The sequence below is a fragment of the Zonotrichia albicollis genome, chromosome 1 (assembly GCF_047830755.1).
Source record: "Zonotrichia albicollis isolate bZonAlb1 chromosome 1, bZonAlb1.hap1, whole genome shotgun sequence".
In the NCBI taxonomy this organism is placed as follows: domain Eukaryota; kingdom Metazoa; phylum Chordata; class Aves; order Passeriformes; family Passerellidae; genus Zonotrichia; species Zonotrichia albicollis.
The window spans coordinates 131,859,393-131,882,636 of record NC_133819.1 but is presented as its reverse complement, the minus strand read 5'-3'; the positions used below and the strand labels follow the sequence as shown (position 1 = coordinate 131,882,636).

Here is a 23,244-nt window from a genome sequence, read left to right as displayed (position 1 = left end):
ATCATCTCATCTGGTTTTCTTACAAGAAGATGTCTATAAATTGAACTAATTTTTCCTAATCTAAAGGGTTACCTAAGACACGTTTCCTCTGTGGGCTGAAATACGGCACCCAAAAAATTAGTCTGGTGCCTAAAAGCATTTCTTGGGTAGACTTATGAAGCATTTTTTTAAAACTTGTTCAGGATGTTTGTGGGCTGAGCAGCCCTAGGAAATGGAACATCTCCTTGCATATTTGGAAGTATAAGAGAAAACTTCCTCGTGTTGCTTTTATGCTTCTCTTTGATGTATATACTGCCACGGGGCTGGTGCTCAGGGCAGCGGGGGAACAACATGAAACTATAATGTGGAAGGCAACAATAGTGTCCTTCCCACTTTTCCTTCTTGACATTAGGAAAGGAAGGAAGATTTTGTATTCTGAACTTAGCCCAGAGGTTGGAACACCTTAATTTGACAATTTTAACAGTAGTAAAGCTAGGAAAAGACTCAACTGAACTAGTGGTATGTGGCTGGTGTATACTTTGAGATATTAGTTAAGATGAGTTTTATATCTTTTGGTTGTATGAATATGGGTGGCTGGGTGGACTTAGCAAAACAGAGTGTATTAAACCACGTGTAGTATTTGCATAGGAGCAGTGAGGGACAGAATAAAGGGAGTGGAGACCAGAAAAGAAAGGATGAATACTCTGGGTGCTGTTCAGGTCCTCTGGCATGTGATATGCACCATCTATTTCTGCATATTTGTTTCCTCAGAGCTGTGTGGAACATGCCCAGGTTTTAGGCTCAAAAAGCAGCTCTTGGAGTTTTTGTTTCATTCAACTGAAAAAAGCCTTCTACTTTTCGATGCTTTATCTTTCTTTCCTGCAGTTTTGTCCTCCATGCTGCTGATGCAGCAGTCAGCAAAAAATCCTTTGGAGACCCTCAGTTTTGGGACTTCTGAAATTGAGTTTAGAGGTGGTTAATATATTTTTGTGAGGATTTATTCTTGTTCAAAAAACTTAAAATGTGCAGGTGTTCTGTGTAAAGAGAAATGTTCCCCTCATCTTAGGTCATTTTCCCTCTGGGGAGAACCCAAACTACTGCCAGGATTTACCCTCTGTGGTTGCTTTCTGCAGCTGTAAATCAGAGTTGATAAGGTGCAGTAGCTTGAAACTTGGTGATTCCCAGCCTTTCCTATGTGTCCGCTTTAACCTTCAAGATCTTTGCTGATTCTAGGAATGTGTAAATAATGAAAATGGTTGCTGTCTGTAAATGTGATGAGGGAGTCTTGATATGGCCCCTTGAAAATTTGTGCTGTGCACCTTATTTCAACATTACCAGTAAGAGGTAACTGATGTGATGTTATCAGTGATTTACATTGATCAAAACTCTCAACAAATGAAAAGCTGCTATGTTTATCTTTAGCAGCTAATTGCAGTGCAAAGCTTTTATTCTAGGAAAAATAAAACCCCAAACTTGGCTCTATCCTGGAGAAACTAAGAAATGTGTTTACTCTTCTTCTCTGTCACTTCATGCCTATTAGATTTGGAGGGATTTTGTGCTTGGAGCATAAGAAATCTTCAGTCTGATACAAGAAGAATTTATTATTGAAAATCCAAATACATTTTGGTTCTGATTGGCCTAAAATAATGTAATGGTGAAGATGGCTTGCATTTTAAAGAAAAATCTAAGCTGTACTTGGTTTTCTAAATCAAGCAATTCTTACTTAATAGATGTGGTTTTAATTGTATGTTTTTCCTTTACTAGACCGAAAAACCTGAAATATCTATATAGTTTAAAAAACCTTTCAGGAAGTTTAAAAACCTTATCAAGAAAATAGCAGGAAAATGTTTCATGTTGAAGTGTGAGTTTGAGTGGAGGGAAAAAACAATGCAGGTAAAGATCATTAATTTACTGGGTTAATTATGAAAGTTTATGGATGTTGGTTGCAGTAGTAACAGACATAATTTTTCTCCCTGACCTAAAACATATAACATGCAAAGTTTTTGATTAAATACAAAGTTTTTTCTCTGTCTGAGTAGAATACTGTAATGTCACTTATTTAATATTTCTCACCAAAAACATTCATACAGTATTTTGCAAAGTTGATTACAGGAACACAGATTACTTGTGAAAAATGTGCTGTATTTGGGATCTCCGTGTTCCTTATCTAAAATTTATTTTGCATACTGGATCTAGGAGGAAAACTGTAGCATGAATTTTGTCCATCGAGATAGTTATGGAGCATTTTGTTCATGAAGGAAATTCTAAAACAATGTCTTAATAGATAATTATATTAGATTAAGCAAAAGTTTATAAATATGTGAGTATACAGGCAAAAACCTCACATGTAGCTGTGTGTTTGTTTAGCTATAAGCCTGTTCACCTATACTGTGGGTATATTAATTTCTTATTTATATACATGATGAGCATTCCCAAAGTACCTTAATGAAATAATATTTTCTGAAAGTAATTAAGAACTGTAATATAGTGCATTTTCAAATAGGAGCGGAAGGTTTATGAGGACAAGTATGCACATAATGTCATTATAGTTCAACCACAAGAGAAGAGTAGAAGTATCCTTCGGTTATATTTTAACATATTAAGTTTTAATTGCAAAAGACACTTTGGTAAGCCTGCACCTGTGTATGTGTATGAAGTACTCATAACTTAAATTTGTAGATAAGTTTGGCTTTGACATTTATGTTGTAAAGATTTATAAGGAGTTAAATGATGGTACTGTGATTAGGGTTTTTTTTATTTTTGTTATCTACAGTTTTTATGAAAATTGTGAAATTATACATACAATTGATAACTTAAAAACCATGACCCTGTGTCATGATTTGGCATGAACCTTTGGCTTCATCACAGAATTAATATTTTTTCTTAATCTATGTTGTTACTAACTTATTTTTCAAAGAGTTACTGGACCCCACAGGTTGTCTATCTCCAGTATTGCATCTTTGTTTTTTTAGCCACCACATTGAAATTACAAGCCTTTAATTGTATTTTAAATTATTTTTATATGTTTTTTTTTCTGCTTAAACTGTGTTTTTTTGTTATAATGCTTGTTGGAGTATGGAATAGCTTAAAAAAATAATACATATGGATAAAAAACTGCTTTTCATCATTTGGTACAAGTATTTACCTGCATATAAGTATGCCTGTGTGCTTCCACAGAGGAAGCAGGATTAGGATGACATTCCAACTGCCACATGGTGTTTCCAGAAACAGAGGAAGTCACAATGTAGGGAGCACAGTCAGTGTATTTAAAACCATGGATATTTAGATATCCTTGTGTGGCTGTGTTAAGACTCATATCAGTAAGATGCACCGCCACAATCGTGTCCTGTGGTAACTCCCTTCATATGCAGTATATTGTTTCTTTGAACCTTTTATTACTGCTTACAATCTAATTTTGAGACTCACACACACAAAAAGGACTATTCAGGCACTCAATGCTTCAATATTTCCTCAGTGTGAAGTGGAAGTGTGTGGTTCTTTGCATCCTGCGCTCTTTGCCAGGAAATTTGGAAATAAAAGTGTTCAGTCCTGTTAACTGTATGAAAGCTAGATGCATTTTTTTCTTATAAAGTACAAAACAAGTACTTAATCTCTTTGTTCAATGAATTACCAACTTGGTCTCCTCCCACAACAGTAAGTCTTAACAACTTGTCCTGGTTTAGGGCAAATTTGTTAAAGAATCTGCAAAGGAGGGCCCCTCCAGAAAGTGAAATCCACACGGCCCCTCCCCCCAACTGGTTCGGGAAAAAATTCCTCGGAGAGAGGTGGAAAGAACCTGTTTATTTGACAGACACAGCAACCCCCAGCACACAAAATGAACAATACCCGATGACACCGCTCTGAGAAAGATGGCAAAATCAGAAAGTCTCTTTCGGGGGTGGTTGCTCTGTTCTCAGTCCCTCCGGCGCTGGGCCAGCCGCTGCAGCCGAACCTTCGGTGTTCCCGGGTCCCAGTCCGGAGCAGGTTCGAGATGGTCACAGGAACAGGAGAGGAGAAACAGTCCAGGATGGAATGTGGACTGCTTAGCTAGAACTAGCTAATAAGCAGAGCAGAAGCAAGAGCAGAAAAAGAGAGCAAGCAAAAGCAGCAAGCCAGAAGTGAAGAAACAGCCCTATGTACCGCTTGTTTCTGTGTCCCTGATAAGAGAAACCCAAACAAAACTTCCACTCTTCAGAGCCGGTCTTAAAGGCACAGAACAGGTGAATGGGGACACAAGAATCATAACGTCACCCCAGGACACAACTATAGCAAGATTTCAGAATAAAGCATGACTGAAAGTGATGTGTTTTAGAGCCTTAACAGTTGCCAGAACACTTTAGAAATCTGTGTGTTTCAATACTTTTTGTTGAACAAGTATAGTTTTTAAAACAATATTTGAATATTTATTTTCATGGTATGTAAGACAAGTTCAGAAGTGATAGTTACAGTTTGCAACTTTGTTCAGTTTACTCTGTGTGATATGGGGTAAAGATTTGGTCTGCAGGCTGTTTGAGGGAGAAGGGTAAAGAAGAGAATAGTGAGGAGACCTCCTGAATAGAGCAAGTGCAGGGTGTCTGTCTGTGTGTGGTGGGTTCAGGAGGGAAAGGACCATAGTCTGTGCCACAGGAGGGTGCTACAGCATGAACGTCATCCCTGGGCAATTGCCATGGATGGATGATCCTCGATTGTCCTTGTCCTTAAATTATTGGTACTATCTAAAGTTTACAGAAAGACTTACTTATAAAGTGAGGGATTTGCCTTCTGACTAATGGAATTATCTGTTGCTCTTCAGGAATGCAGATAAAAAGCATCAATCAAGAAAAACTTTCTTTCAGTTTGACACGAATGCAATTACACTTACATGAATTAACGGTATTTTAAATATTACACCTTAGGTTAGTTTTTGAAGGTGCTATAACTATCCACCACTGTAACCAGTGTACACCATGTAAAATAATTGTTAGTGAAACCTGAATGAGTTGATGACTTAATGGTATGTTACTTGTAATTACTTTTGTCAAACTTAAATTTATAAAACAGATCTCACAATGTAAACTAATAGATAAAATAACGAAGAATTAATGATCTAAGAGAATATTTCTGTGAGTTTAATTTCTTTATTCACTTCTTATTTCTTGGCTGATGTTATTCAGTAGTTTTGTTACAAATATTGTCCCATGTTTTGATTTGAAACAAGATACAGTATTTTCTTCTTAAATGTTCCCGGAGCTTTTCTTCTTTGCATTATGTGAGATTAGAGGATATTTCCAAAGTTTTTTTACTTTCCCACATGCATATTTTTTCCCCAAGTTGTTTTCAATCTTATTTCTCCATCCTGTTGTCCAGTTTTTAATTTCTTCCTGTTGCACGTGGCTGGAGTTGCAGTTGAGCACAAACAGTAACAGTCCTGTCTCTCTAGCTCCTTTCAGAATGTTTGTCATTTCTTCCCTTGGGCACTCCATTTCTTTCTGACGCTCACTTTCCTACCTTATTTTAAACCTGTCCTTATTCATTGCAACTTTGACCAAGGATAAAAAATATTTCCCATTCAAAAGGATTGGCACAGATTTGGAAGAAGGTGTTTTGTTTTTATTTGATGTTGAAAGTCATCCCTTTAGTTAGTGTTAAGAAATGCATATTTGAATTCTGAACGTTCAGATTTCTGTGAGGAAGTGACATGAGCATGGTATTCAGTGGAAAGAATAGCAAATGTTGAATGCTGGTGTAGAGTCCATGCTGCCTGACAGGAGTCACACTGTATTTTAAATGTGATAAAAAAATTAAATGTTATAATATAGACATCTTTTGTAAAACTTTGCAACATTTATGGTGTAGTGCTGACAGCTGCACTTGACTTAATATATAGCATTCTGGCAGTTTGGTGTGATAGACTGCTGGCTGTTTTAGAAGATAAATTACTGTTTATATAGGTTTAAGTTAATGTTTCAAAAGCTTTCTTACTTAAAAAGCAGTACATTATAAATAGCAATAAGTTCTCTGAAATGCTCTACACATTACAGACTGTCAATTGCAAAAGAAAAGACTGATTATAAGTAGAAAACCTGTAACTATGTGTTTTGAGTAAGTTGCTCTTATGTGTACTCTTTAACATTGATTAACTAGAAAGTTTTTGCAGCCATTCAGCCAGCTTTGTAGTTTAGTCCAATAGTTTTAAATAATGTTATTTAAATAAGATGTAATTGATAAATTACATTTGGTGAAAAATCTGTTCTTCTCCATCATGGTGTCTGAAGTTAAGCTTAAAAAGAAAGAATAAAATCAAGGACAAATTTGCAAGTGAGTTCTTAGAAATACAGCAGAGCTATTAGTGTGTACTTGAAAGTTTAAAGACAAGCATTTTGGGAAATGATGTGGAAGGTTTGCTTGAGACAACTAAATTATGAAGCTCTCAACTAGGCTTCTGTGTTTAGAATTTGATCAGCTGGCAAGTAAGAAAACTATGTAAGTTAAGAGAAATTATGTTTCAGATATGTATGTATCTGAAATTTCATGTACAGTTATACTCAATAGATTTTAATTTCTTAAAGTTGTTTTAATATTCATACATAGAATTAATACAATTACATAGAGTTATGTGTGTGTTCATAGTATGCATGAAAAGTGTGAGAAGCACTATTGGAAATAAGAAGAAAGTGAAGTTTTGACTTAATATAGCACTAAAAAAGCCATTACTATTATTTTTGTAAAGATTGTGCTTATTTTTTGAAAAGAAAAATAATTTTTTATTACTGTTATGTTGGTGTTCCAGTTTCCTTCTGTAGATTGTATTGTATGCCAACATCTCACTTATTCTTCAGTGAAATGCCCATACTTTTGAATTTGCAGAAGGCAGTGAAAGCTGCAGCAGTTTAATCTTCCTGTGCCTGAGAAATCTTTCTACTTGAACCTTCTTGTATTGGCAAAAATGTCCTGAAGAGTACTACCTTGGGAAGAAGTCCCTGTTTTGGTTCTGTGAAGAATGGCCACAAGCACAAATTTGGCTTGGACTTATCTTGGACAGTAACTGAGGAAGAAAGGATTGCTGGGCTGAAATCTCTGACCCAAATGCTTTTCAGTTGATTGGATTTTAAGACTGAAATTGTAAGGAAACCAGACCTGCATGGCTTTGTCATCTCTGCTTCTTCTTCTTTTGCACTGCCCCATGACATTTTGAACCTACTTGCTAGTTTCAAACAATTTTGATGGAGAATTAGTCGCTGCAAGCATAACCTAAACACTTGTGAAAATCAGTAGCAGCTGGGGAGACCCTGGTGGGTATACTCTTCCTTCTGACATTGGCACGTATAATTCATTGCCATTTCATTACCTCTTTGCTCTCTTTCCATCCCCAGCACCTAACAAAAGCCAAGCACTAGCCAAATGATGCTCAGCACTGAAAAGAGTTTGCTTGGATAGCAAGTTCTCCGGGCAAAGCTTTGTGCCTCAGGCCTTTCACTGTTATATATTAGAGGTTTATTGTGATGATGGAAATTTGAGAGCTGAGGATTATTCAATTTGCTGGGACCCTGCTGTAGGTCTGCTGTTCAGTAGTGTTTGGGATTAGGAGAAAATTTGGTCTGGACAGTATTCTACCTTACTCTGGAGGAAGTGGGTGGCAAGGTTATGTTGTAATAAAAATTATTACTACATCCTTGGCAGGTGCTTGGTGGAGAGAATTCTTGCACATGAGGTCTGGCTTTCTAATAAAATCCAGTAGGAAATGTGTTAGGGGAAAATACCCTCTAAAGAAAGTGTGAAGCAGAGCTAAACTACAACCCACCAGAACAGTGCAGGGAAACAAATACCATCAATCATCTAACACCACAAAGGAAAGTGATGTCTTGGTGAAGTCTGGGGCAAGTTGAAATAGTGCTGGAGACCAGTGCTGGCCCTCTGGCAGATTGAAGAGAATATGAGAGAGTGACCTGAATGGATCAAACTTCTGCTAATGGTTCCCAGGTGTTGTTTAATGAATCAGTGATGTGACTGAGCCGTGCTTACCATGGTGTTTTGATGATGTGGTGAACACTGCAGGAACAGACTTGATAAATGCTGGAGAAGTACTTCTCAGCCATTGCAAATATTTCAAGGTACCTGAAATATGAAACAAAGATGAGAGTATGTCTTGTCTTTGGTGCAGTGTCTTCCAAAATAGCACACATAAAATGTAAGCAGTTGGTGCAAGAAAGATATATGTTTGTTGTAGTGCTGGCCAGTTCAGTAGCTGGACCTGGAGTGAGATGCTCCTCTGACAAACCCCAAACTGTGTGTTAGGCTGGGTGACAGTGGAACAGTCGGACTGGCCTGGAGTTTTCATGGATGGAGATAAATTATTTAAACTTGAAATGTATATCCTATTTTGTTCTGACTTAATTTTCAAGAGATTTTTGAAATAGATATCTGTTCTTTTATCACTCTTAATTTTATTGAATTTGCTTGTTTCTGAACACTAGTTGGAAAAGAGAAAAGAAATGCTTGTCACTTCTCTTAGGTTTCAGTCTGTTCTCCTGTGTTGTTTCTGTCCCTCTTTTCTCCCAGTCCTTCAGGGTTAAACTGTTTCAGTCACTCTTCTTTCTCATTTTCAGTCACAGAGAATATATGGGCCAGAGTGACTCATTTCATCCCATATTGCCGGTTTTGCTGAAGAAGCTCAGGTTTCTGTTATGTCTTTCCTTTTGACTTTTGCTTTCAGTCAACCTGGTGTGAGAGTTACTGAGTTAGAGTTCTATGCACTATGACTTTTGTGGAACAAATATTTCAGAATTGACTTTTTTTATCCCTTCCATCTTTGCGTCTACAGTGATGCCAAATTTTGAGTATAGCTGGCAGTTGCTGCTGTAGTATTTCTTATTTTGGATTTTTTTTTTTTTTTGTAGCTTTGAGAGCTCTAGTCATTGGTCAGACTTCACTTTGTTTGCTATTAAACGCAGAATAATGTTACAGAATTAACACCACCCCAACCATATTCCTCCAAGCAAAGCACTGCACAAACTTCCTGTAACATGAGAGAATGAAATCTTGAAAAAGCTTATCCTAGGAGAAATTGCAGAAAAGTCGTTTTGAGATGTTTATTTCTATTAAAAAGCACTTACATCATGGTAGGTGGCCTCATAACTTTTTAAAACTACAGTAAATGTATCAGAAACTTTACTAGATGATCAGTTAACAGTTTATAATACAAATTTCTTTACACAATAGAAAGAAGATATTTGTGCAACTCCCCTCTAAAAGAACTTGCTAAGTCATTTTATTTGTTACTCTGTCTTGAGTGTTGAGAAATTGGGGTGTATTTCTGAGAACCACTTAGTGAGAACAGCCTGTTCTATTTATCTTTGACTGTATGACTGTTTCACCATGGGCTTTCAGCTGCTTGACAGCTCCTTTTCTTGTAAACAAAGGAATATTCCTTTCAAATAGCCTGGATAATCAGCTAATCAAAACAGTAGCAACATCACAGGGAGATTTTGTTATCCAGCAATCAGTAGGAAGATGGCACATGTTTTGTGGTATCAGTGCAACAAGTGCCTCACAAAGCTTCCTGGCTTACCTTTGGGCCTTTTTAGCCTGTCCACAGCATTTGTGTGGATTTTTAACTTGTACCTCTATTTTGGAGCACATTGTGCTGTGCTAACATAGAATTAACTCAAGGCTTGTGCTAACATTGGGAGGTGGATGTAACGTCCTCATCTAATGCATGTACCTTAAATGTGCCTTGTTGGTCATCGCTGCTGGTTGTTTGTGTTAATTTACATCAGCCAAGATCATATGCAACAAGAGGCAAATAGATGCTGACACCTTGTTTAAATTGTTTCTTGATTGCTCCAGTTTGTCTGTTCTGCTTAACTTAAACCTTGTTTATTTGCCCCACTCCCCACGTCTCTGCCTCAAATTCCCTGGTATTTCTCCTTTGTAGTCTGGAACATAATATTAAGAGTTTATATTTGACATATTTCTACATGAAATAGTATTGAAAAAACTCTGGCAGAAAAAAAGACTTTCCAGCATGTTTTTGTCTGCTATAGAGAAATGCAGAGCTCAGTCTCTGAGTACTTGCTCTGAGGTATGTGATTTGAAAAGATTTAAAATTGAGTTTTGTTACACTAGAAAAAAAAAAGTGGCCAATCTCAAATAGTCTTTTGAAAGTATACTAGAAGTATATAGAACTTATAATTTCTGTATGTAATACAGAATTCTTTAACTATTCTGCAAAATTGGAACACAGCCTGACTTGGCTAAATTGTCTTAAATATTTTACACTGTCATAGTTTTGAAATTAACCTGTATTTACATAATTTTAAAGTAAATGTGGGTTAGATTATTAAATCACATCTTGCAAAAGATGTACAGATGTCATATGTAGCGAGTCACTGGATTTTCTTTGTTTCAGTGTTATGCTTCTAGTTTGCTGTTCATTAAAGAAATAATAAAATTAATTTTCTGTTCTAATTTCTAAGCAGTGCTTAACCTATGTCGGCCAGTAGAAGTGTTGCTGTGAGGTTAGAAGTGTAATATGAATCTGTTTATGTGTAATGCATATTAGCAAGTGTATAGCAGTGGAAAAGAACCAGATATCCTTTGGAAAGCAAGATCTTCATGGTGCTTACCATTTTAGTGAAACTTGTGTATTTTGAAGATAATATTTTCAAAAATTTGTGTTACTTTTTGTTTCATTTTCACATGCAGAGGAATTGTAGTGCAATGTGGAATGGTTTCTGGTGATGATCTAGTCAGCTTCGTGCCCAAAGCAAGGCAATTAGAATGGGTTGCTGCAGGGCTTGGCCATCCAAGTGCTGCATAATTCCAAGGACTGAGACTCTACCACCTCTCTGGGCAGCCAGTTCAATACTTGATCACCCTCCAAATGATGAGAAACACCTTGCCCTGCTTGGAATTGCATGGTTCAGATTTGTACCATGGAAAGATGAGTGGCAACAGACACAGTCTGGATCCCACTTCCCTCAGTATGTACCCTCCCAGTATGTAGCTGTAGGCAGCAGTGGGATCATCCTTCTCCAGGCTGGACAGCCCTAATATATCTCAAATTTATCTCAATCTGCCCTGAGAGAGAGCACAGGAGATTGCTTCTCTGCCCTAAAAACCATGGTGGTCCTCTGTAGATCTGCTTCAGAGAGTACCTTGGGGAGCCCTCAGCTGGGCGCAGTATTCCAAACAGTGTCTCACAGGGAGCTGAGGGAGGAGGATAATTCTGCCCCTGGGTCCACCCTTGCTAATACAGCCAGCACACATTTGGCCTTTGCAGCAAGGAGAAGCTGCTGGCTCATGGGCAGCTTGCTGCCCCCTGGCACCCTTGGATTGGTTTTTGAAAAGCGGTTTGGGTTTTAGTCTGCAGTTCCGGAGTATCTTTATCCTGGGTTCTCCAGCACTCAGTGTTTACATCTGGATTTCACTGAGTTCCTGACAGCCATTTCTGCACCCCCTCAAGGACCCTAGCAATAGCAGCCCTGCCCCCCAGTGCATTGGTTCATCTCCCTAGGCTGGTACTATCTGCAGTTTTGATGAGAGTGCACTCTATCCCATCTTCAGGTCTTCAGTTAAAACACCGTGGACTTGGTACTGATCCCTGAAGGATGCCTCAAGTAACCAGTCATCAGCTGGGCTTGGCACCTTGGTCACAGCCCTTTGAGCTCAGTGATGCAGCCACTTTTTCCCTGAACTCCCGCTGTCCAGCTGGTGTCCCACCAGTCTGTGAATGAGGAGATTGCCCACATGAGGAGATTGTGTCAAAGGCCTTGCTAAAATGAGCACATCCTGAATGTTGCTTCACAGGCAGCCAACTGCTCAGCCATGTGAGCACTGTCCATAGTGGGAAATAAGTTCCACTCCCTCAGTTCTTGCATCTTACCATTTGAAATAAATTTTATAGAAATACTAATAGATATGTTTTAATGAATTGTAAAGGATATTAAGTTTATTGTTTTAGAAATGATAGAGGGTGAGGAAAAGCAAATTTTATCAAGGAAAAGGGAAAAATGGGGATGGAGAGCTCTTTGCAAGTTTGTGTAGTAAGTAATTTGAATCAGTTTGGGTTTTAAAATTTTAATTCATAATATTCATTGATTTTAAACAGCTTTTTCGTTTTTCTTTTGGTTTGTTTCTATAGAACCCAATTGTCTAACTTGGTTTTGTGAAAGCAGAGGGACAGTATTTGTATAAATAGCCAAGTGATCTCCAAGCGTTGTTTTCCTGTAAAGTGTGCTTATGAGGCATTTTGAGACCTTCTGATACAAGCTAGTCTAGTGGGAAAAGATACTTTTGTAAATTACTTGTCTTACTTAAAAACCATCTATCTAGATATATCATGAGTATTTTTAGTTTTCCACTGCTGTGGCTATTGTTTGGAATTGTTCTCATTAATGATAAAATGAAGGGACGTTTATCAAATCTCATTCCATAACGATAGTTATTAGCACTTTTAGAATGTAACTCCCTTCCCACCACCATTATGATTTTGACTTTAGCTTTTAAATGTTTGTCATCTGGTGTGAGGTGGATTTATGGGAGTGCAGTAATTTTAGTGCTTTTTGGCTGGGTGTTTCTGATGACATCACTGTGATCTAGACACAGTGTGTGACTCTAGTTGGTTCCAGTTTTAAATAGTTTCATAATTATGCTAGTTTTGGCAGTTTCCTTGGAACTTTCCCCATCTCTCTAATGAACATGTTTTACTTCTGGGCTTATGAGACAACCACATGTTTGAGAAATTAATAGTGTGCTCTTAAAGTTAACATTGAGCAGAAGTGTGCAGATACAAAAACCTTCTGGATATATGTGTACTTAGGAGTGTAGGTTTTTTTAAGTTCATGGCCACTCTTATTGTCTTTGAGTAATTGAAGAATACATTTGGTTTATAAAATATCAGTAACTGTTGTGAAAAATGGTGCATATGTTCATGCTCAAAGACCTCAAAACTAACCCTTGCAGCTCCCAAAAATATTTTTGATAATTGCGTGTGGTTATGAAATGAATGGATAATATTCCAGATTACAAAAAAACCCACACCCTTTTTTCAAATGCCAGTCAGGTTGAATTCTTCTTAAATGTAGGTGTACTCTGTTACTTTGTATGGATTTAGTCACACAGGTGTATTTCTGAGATAAATTTGCTTTGTGTTTTGGCGCCATTTTGGAATATGTACATTTTTGCTTGTGTTGAGGTCCAGCTCGCTGTAAAGGATTTACAGCTGTTTTTCCATCACAACAGACTTGTAGCTCAGGGAAATATGAAAAACTTACTGGATGTAATATGTTTATTAATTAATTTATAATTTGTGTTTATTTAGTTTATTTAATTTATTTAATGTTGAAATTTGAGACTGTGTCAAAATTAAGGATTCTCCTCTCCTTTCCTTTAAAAAAACAATCCCTCCTCAAAAATATTAGTGTTTATTCCTAGCTCTCTCAAAAGGTAAAAGCTTAAACCACTCTTATTTAATCTTTACTCATAATACTCCAAAATATTACATAGATGTTGTGAAGTTTTGAGAACATTTATTGAGCATAATTACAGCAGTATGTAGATAGAAAAGTTAGACTTGAATGTAATCAGGCTTGATAGAGTTAACACTTCAGTAAAAGAACTTCCCCATTTCCTTCTCCCCCCTTCTCTTCATTTTGTAGCTGACATAAATATTAAAAGTCAAGTGTAATGTGATCCTATCAGACCAAGTCATTAAATAGTTGCAGCACAGCGTTCTGTGCAATCCATGAGTGAGCTTGGGGAAGAAGGAAATGTGGTAATTGAGCTTGGGCTTTTCTTTAAGTTCAAAACATAAACAGTTGTGTAGTGTTTTACCTGAAAAAAATACTTCTGTGATACGTGTAAGCTGGTTTCCAAGAAAGTATATCTAAAAGTGATCTCAAAAATTTTAGAGTAAGAGTGTGTGATCTAAGTTTGTTCAGTAAACTGGAGAGCCAGGAGAGTTGAGCTCTGCTGATTACAAAATATGTATGAAGAAGCTTCCATCATGCTGGACTTGATAAAAGCTTTAAGCTCTTGCTTTATCTCTGTCATGAATGCCATAAAGAGAAAGGTGGTTTTCTACTGAAATTGCTCCACAGTTTTAGGTTCAGGGAGAGTCTTCAGGAGACTTGCATTCCTCAATGAAAAGTATCAGAAGTTTGTCAGAGATGAGAAAACAAACAAATGCCCTCTAAACAGAGCTGATTCTCAACACTCGTTATGGGATTTTTTATGCACTGGAATGAGACTTTCCTGTATGACTAAAATTGCCAAATAACCTTAAAATAAAAAGCATCCAACAGCTTGCTTTTCAATGCTATATTAGTAACTGGAAAATCTCAAATCCTTTATGGTAACTCATCCTTCTTTCAGAAGCTATAATGTAGTCTTCTAATATATGAATATGTCTGTCTTATGCAATTGCCCCAAATGAGTTAAAGCTTCTACCTTAACCTTATCTTCCTCCCAGCTAAGATTCTAAGTGCTCTTCTTTTTTTTTCCCTTAGGGAAATGGTCTTCATTTCATCAGAGAATTTCCTTGTTTTGTTCTAAGTACAGAGTGGAAGGAAAAAAATGTCTTTAGTTACTTTTGAAGTTGTAGACTTGCATTTGAAGTGTATCATTGCATGTATTAATTGTTTTTAATGGAAAGCAAAATCCACATAAAAAAGCAAGTAATGTGAAGATTCCCTTTTGTAATTTCTCTGAGATTATTAGAAATACCAGGCAGCACGTGGAGAAACACATGATCTGTCCTGTATAAAAATCCAGCAAAATTTAAGCTGCTTGCTTTTCATGTTAAGAGGACTTAAGAATATTATATATTCATACTATGTTACTTAACATTTGTTTCCCCAAACCTTCTTTTTGTGAACAAATTTTGTGATATGAGCAGTGGCATAACCCAGAAAGCATTTTTCACTTTTTCTGCAACAGACTCTATCAAATTATTTTGACTTAGGTCAACAGCTGTGTTTGCATCCTCTTTAACCTGTACTTTTAATAATTTACAAGAATATTTGCATTACTTCTCTTGGCTTTCTTAGACTTGAACCTTGTGTTTAAACTGTCATTCTGGAATGTAATGGGAATACTACTGGTATATTTAAAATCCTGGATTCAGCTAATTAAGATTTTCATGTGTCTGCAAATCTCATCTTGAAAGGCTTATATCACATTCTGGAATTATGAGCCATGTTTCTCCTTCTGAATTCCTTGTGTTGAATGAGCTATATAGAAGCTCAAGAGGAGCAGGTGCCCTCAGTTCATTTATCTTTTCTGGGGTCGTGTTTTACTGTTATAGAAGTCTGCAAAAATATTTTGCTTCATGAATCAGTTTCAATTAGTGGTATTAGGAAGGATGTGAGTCTGACATCTTGGAACCATCTGAGGTGGTTTCATGAGTAGGCATATAAGCTCATGCAATTAGGTAACTTCTCATACTTGTTTTGATAATCTGCAAGGATCTGTCTCTGAAGAAATGTTTCAGCAGAAATGGAGCTAGAAGAAATATGTTCAGTTGAAATAAATATTTAAATGACAGGTTTCTTTTTTAAACCAAAGTTAGTGCAGGTATTCATTTAATGTTGTCGAGCTTGTTTTGTGTCAACTTCTGTAGTACAGGATTGAGTTGACGGAAAAACAGTAACAGAAATTACAAAACCTTTACCAAGTTCTCCCCACATTTATTTTCTTTTTGTTTGGTTGACTTCATTGCTTTCTTTTCCTCTAGCAGGAAGACCATGAAAGCTGTGGTTCCAGTTCCACAAACCGCAGTACCACAGAAAGCTTGAAATCAGCAGTAAAATCACGGCGAGTCCAGCAGTCTGCTTCTCCTGACCCTGATTTACCTCCAGGTAATCCATCATTTCAGGAACTGGTTATGTATTTTGTGTAACTCAAATACAGAAGTTTATTCAGTGATCCCTGTGTTTAAGTTAGATTATTATGTTTTTGTCTACCTACAAATCACAAAGGTTAGTGAAATACTTATATGTTAGAAAATAGAACCAAATCACAAAAAAATGTAGCTTAATGCTGATAACCTTTTTTGCCATTTTATCAAATTCTTAAATTGACATAATTCATTTATAGTTCAAGGTAGCATCATAGAATGACTTGGATTGGAAGGGACCTTAAAAATCATCTAGTTCCAACCCCCAGCTATGGGGAGGGACACCTTTCACTCAACCAGGTTGCTCAAAGCCCCATCCAGTCTGACCTCGAACACACCTTCTCTAGGACACCTGTTGCAGTGCCTCAAAATAAAACTTTTTTTTTTTCTGTTATCCAATCTAAACCTGCCCTCTTTCAGTTTAAAACAATTATCCTATGTCCTATCTGTACATGCCCTTGTGAAAAGTCCCTCTTCAGCTTTCTTGTAGATTCCCTTAGGTAGTGGAAGGCTGCTGTGAGGTTTTTCTGGAGACTTCTCTTTCTCAGGCTGAAAACCCCAAACTCTCTCATGTTTTATTAGTGTTTTTTATTGAGCCCTGTATCTACTGGTGGAGATTGTCACCATTTTTTTTTTCTCTGGATGTGGAATTTCAATGTGAATGGGAAGTTTAGATGCTGAAATTGGAGAAATTTTATTATACAAAAATGCCTAAGGACATGTATCTGACTACAGTTACCTCTGAGTGTGGATATGAGGTGATTCATGCAGAAAGGTAAAATTGGAGAGTACTGTAATGAATTGCAGTTTGCTGTCTTGGTCAAGTAATTTTATGATAGTTTTGTGTGAGATTTTGTTGCTGTCTTTTGTTTACAGAAGCTTTATACTTGACTTGAATCAAAAGACAACATTGACATTTAGTGTGTGTAATATGATGTGCTACATGGTATAATTTTACTTGGAAATGGTTACTTGAGGAGCCAGGGCTGGAGGGTCTTTTAGAGCTTAGTGATGCAACAATTTCCAGGGGCTTGGAACTGGGGGAAACCATTCCCTACCATGGACAGCGCTCCAGCTGTGGCAGCTCTCTGGAATTTGGCTCTTTGGGTCACATCTGCAAACAACAAAGTCAAAGGCTACTCAAAAATTGTATGAATATATTTCCTTCAACGACATTTGCAGGATTTTTGTAAGTTACCTCCTTGTGGCAAAATGGTATCAATATAGTTGTATTAATTGTTGTAAAATATGAAGTTGTAAATACAGGTGCTTTGGTTTTGGTTTTGAGTGGAGAAATAGCAGTGTTTAGTATAGATTTACTTATCTGGTAAAATGTCCTAAGATTTAATTTGCACATTCTGAATTTTAGTAAGATGTGGAGTCATCTGCTTAGGTTTTTTGATATTTTAAAAAAGATTTGTTTGTCCTTTTGTTCTAGTGTCCTTGGAGATTAATCTCCAGAGGCAAAGTTTAGCTAAGACTGTAGCTTTGGCAACAACAGACTCTTGCTAAACTTCAATTGTTTAGATGTGTCTACTCTGGTGGTATTGATTTTATGACTACAGAGATACTAAACTTTTGGAGCGTTGGATTTGAAATTGCATTTGTAGCGCTTAATGCTCAGTGCAACCTCCTGGGTTCTGGAGAATTTGAAAAAAGCACACTTGTGGACTTTGTGCTGCTCCTCAGGAAAGAATTTATCCCTACAGATTTTTTGGTGGTTTTATTCACTTGCCTGTAGAACATCTATATTTCAGTGGCAAAGATGCCCATTATGTTATTCTTAGAAATCACAGAAGTATAAGTAACCTTTACCTGCTTTTTCCCACTTCTATTTAAAACAAAACCCTTTTGAAAAAAAAATCCCCATACATGAAAAAACAACAAACCCTTTATTATACATGAACTTACTGATGTTTTTATTATTTTGGTTTGAATTGTAGGAATTACAATTTCTTAAAAGACTGTTCCTCACGTGTGAAAATCTGCTTCTAGTATATTTGAAGCTGAACTCAATCAGGAAGCTGGTTTTTGTATGGTACTTCCAACAATGTAGTGTACCACTGGCTGGAAATATCTCCGTAGGCAGTTTTGCAATTTTTAGCAAATCCATGACCTCTGTTTTTTATTTCTTGGACTGTGCTTCCTCTCTTAATGCATTCAGCCAAAAAGACATACAGATGAAAATGGTGCTGGTCTTTTCCTGAAAGACCCTTGACAGCAAAATACTGAAGAAACTTTGGACCTGTGGAGAGACAGCTGCACTTTTTTCAATGAAATTAGTAGCTTGCTTTAAAATCATATTTAAATAACTGGCTATAATTTTATAATTGCTAGTTAAATAGTCTGCAAAAATATTTCCATACTGAAATTAGGAAAAGGAGCTAAATGCCTTGTGCTGCTTTCTATTTATGTGCAGGTTGGTTTACATCACTCTAGTGATGAATATGGGTCTCTTATGCCCCTTAATTACTGAAATAATAAATCTGGCTTTCTGAGTTCATATAAACTAAAAAATGTCATTGTTTGAAGAAGTCAGTGAGAAAATCCTTAAAAACAGGTTATTCCACATATTTTTCAGTAGTTTTAGATTGATATGCAGAAAAAGCCAATTCAGATTATGTTAGAAATCTGACAGTACTAAGCTCTGAAAACATTGAATTGGACTGTATTTCTGGATTTCCTCTTTCTGGTCATTGAGGACTTTGAATCCTGAAAAACCAAAAAATGTGCTATGTCAGCTGGGCAAATTTTTAGTTGTGGAACTCAAGAAAATCACTTATGTAATGGTAAAATTTTCCACATACCCTAAAGTGAAAAGTTATATATGAGTGTGAAAAAGATGAATACCTAGAAAAAGCAGAGTAGAATGGAAGTAGCAACTTAAGTATTTTCCTAGTTAACTGACAATACTTTGATGTTTACTTTAATTCTTAATTTGAATTAAAACTCCCTTGTGTCAACAATTTTATTTAATGCAGGTTTCAGAAGACTGCTCTTGAAGCCTGTGGGTTTAGGCCTCTATCATTAGCTAGCTTTTTTAAGCATAGTCACCAAACTAGAACTTGATAGTGTCTATGAAATACATTTTTAGATGTGTGTAATGTGATAAATTTCAAAACAGAGAAATTCTAAGGCTTGTTTTTTTCTAGCACAAGTGAGTTGGGTCCACAGATAGCTTCAGTATGCATGAAAGACAGGAATATGGGTAGTATTTAATTTCTTTATGATATTGTTAAAAATTGAATGTTTGCCACATACTGTGAATTCCCAGGTGAGATATTTTTCCAATAATATTGCATCTAAAAATATGTAAATGGATTTATTCCCAGCAGGCTTCAGTGCAGGTGCTTACTGTTTGGTTGTTGACAGAAATTGGTTTTGATACACCTCAGAGGAGTCCTACTGAACAAGATGTGGGTATATTAGGTTTTAGAATGAGAAAGTTCCAGGTGTGTTAATGCTTAGTTAACTTATAAAAAAACTGTGGGAGCACCTAGGCATAATATATGCACACTTGAAAAGTAACCTAGCAGCTGGTGTTCACTTTTTCAAACCTATTTCTAAATATCTCTCAAGTAAAAAAGTAATTGTTAAAATTCTTTGTCTACAGTAATCCATAGTGTTATGTTTTCTTAATTAAAGTTAATTGGTTTTGTATGCTCTATTGTATTCATAGTTTTTAGCAACTTTTTTTATGGTGTCTTGCATTTCTAGGATGCTGATTGACTTAACAACTAAGCAGAATATTAAAGGGTTTTAAGTCGTGTTAATTTTTGGATAAAAATGATACATAGTTTGTTTAAATTTTGATTTTTTTGAAAAGAGTGCAAGTTAAGAATAATAAATGTACTAAAATAATGATTTTTTTTTACTACATAAATGAGTTTATCAGGTCTTCCTTTTCATTGCCAAGAATTTGTTTTAATTTATAGGTTATGTTCAGAGTTTGATTAGACGTGTTGTAAATAATGTCAACATTGTGATCAACAATCTCATCTTAAAGTATGTGGAGGATGATATTGTTCTCTCAGTCAATATCACTTCTGCAGAATGCTATACAGTGGATGAGTTTTGGGATCGAGCATTTATGGACATCTCTGGTGAGTTGATATTTTTTGATTTTACTTACCACTCTTAAATTCCTACAGAAATTATTGTCTCATAAAAATGGCTTTTTTTAATCAGAAGTAGGACAATTTATGTCTGTTTTGATTTCCAGTCAGTTTTTTCTCTTGTTCTTACCCTAATTCTGATGAGCCAACTGTAATATTATAGATTGATTGATACTACATCCTTGTATGATCACAGATAATCATGCAAGATCTCTTGTCCTCTGCTCACACTTGCCATGGTATTTTAATTAGTGCTTGCTGCTGGCACTGAGTGCTTAGGCAAGTTTTGTGAGTGAGCAGTAGCACATTAAGGCATTCCATTGCACTTGTTTGGGATGGTCTTCTAACCCTGAACAGGCTGCCAAGAGAGGCAGTCAAATGTGCTCACAGTAGTGAGCACAGCATACCAGTTGCAAGGCATGATTCATTTCACTTCACATTTTCAGGGGAAGAAAGCCCCCAACTTCTGACTCTTTATCTTGCTCTTCAGTGTTTGAATGTTTCAGTCGTTGAATTGCCAGCACTCACCTGTAAGTCTGGGTGCTCTTACTGGTATTGGCTAGAGGTGGAACTGGGGCACAGTAACTGTGCAAAGATCAAACAGAAGATTTCAGGTAGAGTGTTGAATTCAATTAATGTTTTCCTGAACCTATTTTTTTTTTGTTCTGGCTAAAATAATTACAAGCTAATATGACAAAATCACAAAATATATTTTGTGTTAAGATCACTACAAAAGCTTTTGTTTCTTTTGGAAGGTTCAAAGGAAAACTTTGGGGGATAATATGCAAAACTATTTCTATGAGAATAATGAGATTGATAGTAATTGTATGCTTCCACATGAAACAGTACTCTTCTTTTGTAAAAAGAGGCAAGTTGTAGCAGACAGGGTGAAAATTTTTATTGGGTGTAACTAATTTGTCCTCACGTCCTGTGCGTTCAGCATAACAGCAAATGATCCTCTTCAGTCACATAAGCAAGTACTTTGCTTCTCTTCAGTCACACAAACAAGTACTTTGATTTAAATAATGACTAAAAAGCTGTCTTGTATTGTTTTCTTCTAGTTAAGAACCTGTATGCACAACTTACTTCTTGTATGTAATATACTTTTCTAACCTATATGTTTCTTTTAAAAGCCACTGATCTGGTACTGAGGAAGATGATCAACTTTTCTGACTGCACAGTATGTCTTGATAAGAGAAATGCTAGTGGTAAAATTGAATTTTACCAGGAACCTCTGCTGTACAAGTGTTCCTTCAGGACTCGTCTGCATTTTACTTATGATAACCTCAACTCCAAAATGCCATCAATTATTAAAGTAGGTATCCAAAATAATTATTTTTGCTACTCCCTTATGAAGTTTTGAAGCTTTTCAAAATATCCTTTAAAATTTTAAGTAAAATGAAAAGCTTATGCTGTTGTGTTTTGCTAAAGGAATTTTAAATTGTGTTTTGTTCATATGATGCAGTTAGTTTACGTGCAGAAACAGCACCTAAGTAAGTAAGTTATGTTCTCTAATATTTTCATTTTTTCCTGGCGTTTAAAAAAACCCCCATAATTGTAAGGGGGAAAGAAAGTCTGCAGATAATCTGTTAAAAAACCCTCAGTGGTATACTTTAGGGTGTCTGCAATAAGATGAAAAGGATTTTTTTTGCCTTAAGTTATTGTTTCAAATATAGCTCCCCCTCTTATGAATAACGTGAAACATCAGTGGATTGACACTCTGAGTGTACCATGTGAGATGGATTAGCAAGCCAAACTCAGCTCCTAGTGAGAGCAGGGGCACACTATTATTATTATTATTATTATTATTATTATTACTACTGCTACTGCTACTACTACTACTGTTGGGTCATCAGGATGCAGTTTTTTAGCAACTGCCTAAAATATTTAGCCAATGATTGGAAATAGTTTTTTTTTTTTTTTCATAGGGCTGAAGCAAAAAGAACTGCTATTAGTAAATATAACAACTTCATTAATGGAATTAAATTTAACCTGAGGATGCTGAAATCCTTTTAAAAGCCTCTGTTGCAAGTGGTATTACTGTAGCTTCAGCACCCTGAAGGGTTGGTTGCTGAAGGACAGTGGTTTTCCAGCTCAGGACAAAAGCCAGCAGTGCTCCATCTTTCTCTCCAAATCTGGGAGGTTCTTGCTAATGTAAACTTTATTACTGTGTGTTATTAACTGACTGAAGCATGTCTGATTTTAAGTCTTGAGAGGACGTTCCCAGGACATGTGCCCTTTTGGTTTCTTTGTAGGAGCCAGAACATTTTAATAATCATAATTTTGATTACTATGTCCATTGCTAAGTTTTGGTTAAACTAGTCTTAGGGAGTTTTAATAGAGTTAAAACTTCTCAAAGGAGGACCATTTTTAAGTTCTTGGATATGTTTTTGTATGCTTTTGAACTGGGAACATAGCTCCTACTTTTAGATTTAGAATGAAAATAATGTACGTGGGTGGAGGTGACAAAACACACGTAAATGATTAGATTTGTAAGCTTTTTGTTGCTGTTCTTGTAAAATTCATCATGGAATGAGGCAACCTTGAGACAGATGAGCTGATGTGGATGGGAGGTGTGAGTCCTGCCTCCACCTCTTTGTAGCAGCACTGAGACGTGTCTGACCTCTCAATAATCTAAATTCCCTCACGGTGTTTACACTGTATTGGAAGGTAACTCTACACAAAGGTTATAGTTTTCCTACAGTTGTAGGGAGAGGAGTCAATCTTCTGAGGGGCAGCGGAGTTGCCATGACAGAGGAATTCTATTCATTGCCTACAATGCTGCTTAGTGTTTCTGTCCTCCACTAGGACATATGCTGTTTGTGTGCCTTTAAAGAGGCTTCTGGCAAAGCAATCTTTTTTTTTCCTTCCACATCTGAAGAGATTTATTCCTTATCCATCCTGTTGTTCTCCTGCACAGGAAAGGTTTACTGTTAACAACTTTAAATCAACTGGCCTTGGAAAATTGGCATGCAAAGATTAATTTTTAATTTCCAAAATGTATCTCAGGAGTTTACAGGCTTTTTTATTTCAGAGAATTAAAAGAAATAGCATAATTCTGACACCTGACATATTTCATCTTGTCTGTGTAAGCAGCTGATACAATGTTATTACTCATTCTCTATGACTTGGGCTAAGACTTCATTAATTTGGTCATATTAGCATGTATTTATACAAATACCGATTTTACCACTATAATATTATTTACCCATGGATGTGCTACACTGTTTACAAAGTAACTTTACATGGGTTTTGAATTGAATTGCATTAAGGACA

At 36.3% G+C, this 23,244-nt stretch overlaps 1 protein-coding gene across 5 annotated transcripts in view; it reads left to right on the top strand.

Moving 5' to 3' along the window:
• The window catches only part of VPS13B (vacuolar protein sorting 13 homolog B), a 431,489-nt gene that overhangs the window by 28,791 nt on the left and 379,454 nt on the right, over window positions 1-23,244 (top strand). For 4 of the 5 annotated variants that reach the window (XM_074554431.1, XM_074554441.1, XM_074554407.1 and 1 more), the window contains exons 4-6: window positions 15,692-15,815; window positions 19,789-19,956; window positions 21,102-21,283. In XM_074554431.1, the coding sequence (XP_074410532.1) occupies window positions 15,692-15,815; window positions 19,789-19,956; window positions 21,102-21,283 (474 nt within the window). The remainder of the gene's footprint in view (window positions 1-15,691; window positions 15,816-19,788; window positions 19,957-21,101; window positions 21,284-23,244) is intronic. The other variant, XM_074554422.1, reaches the window with a different exon arrangement.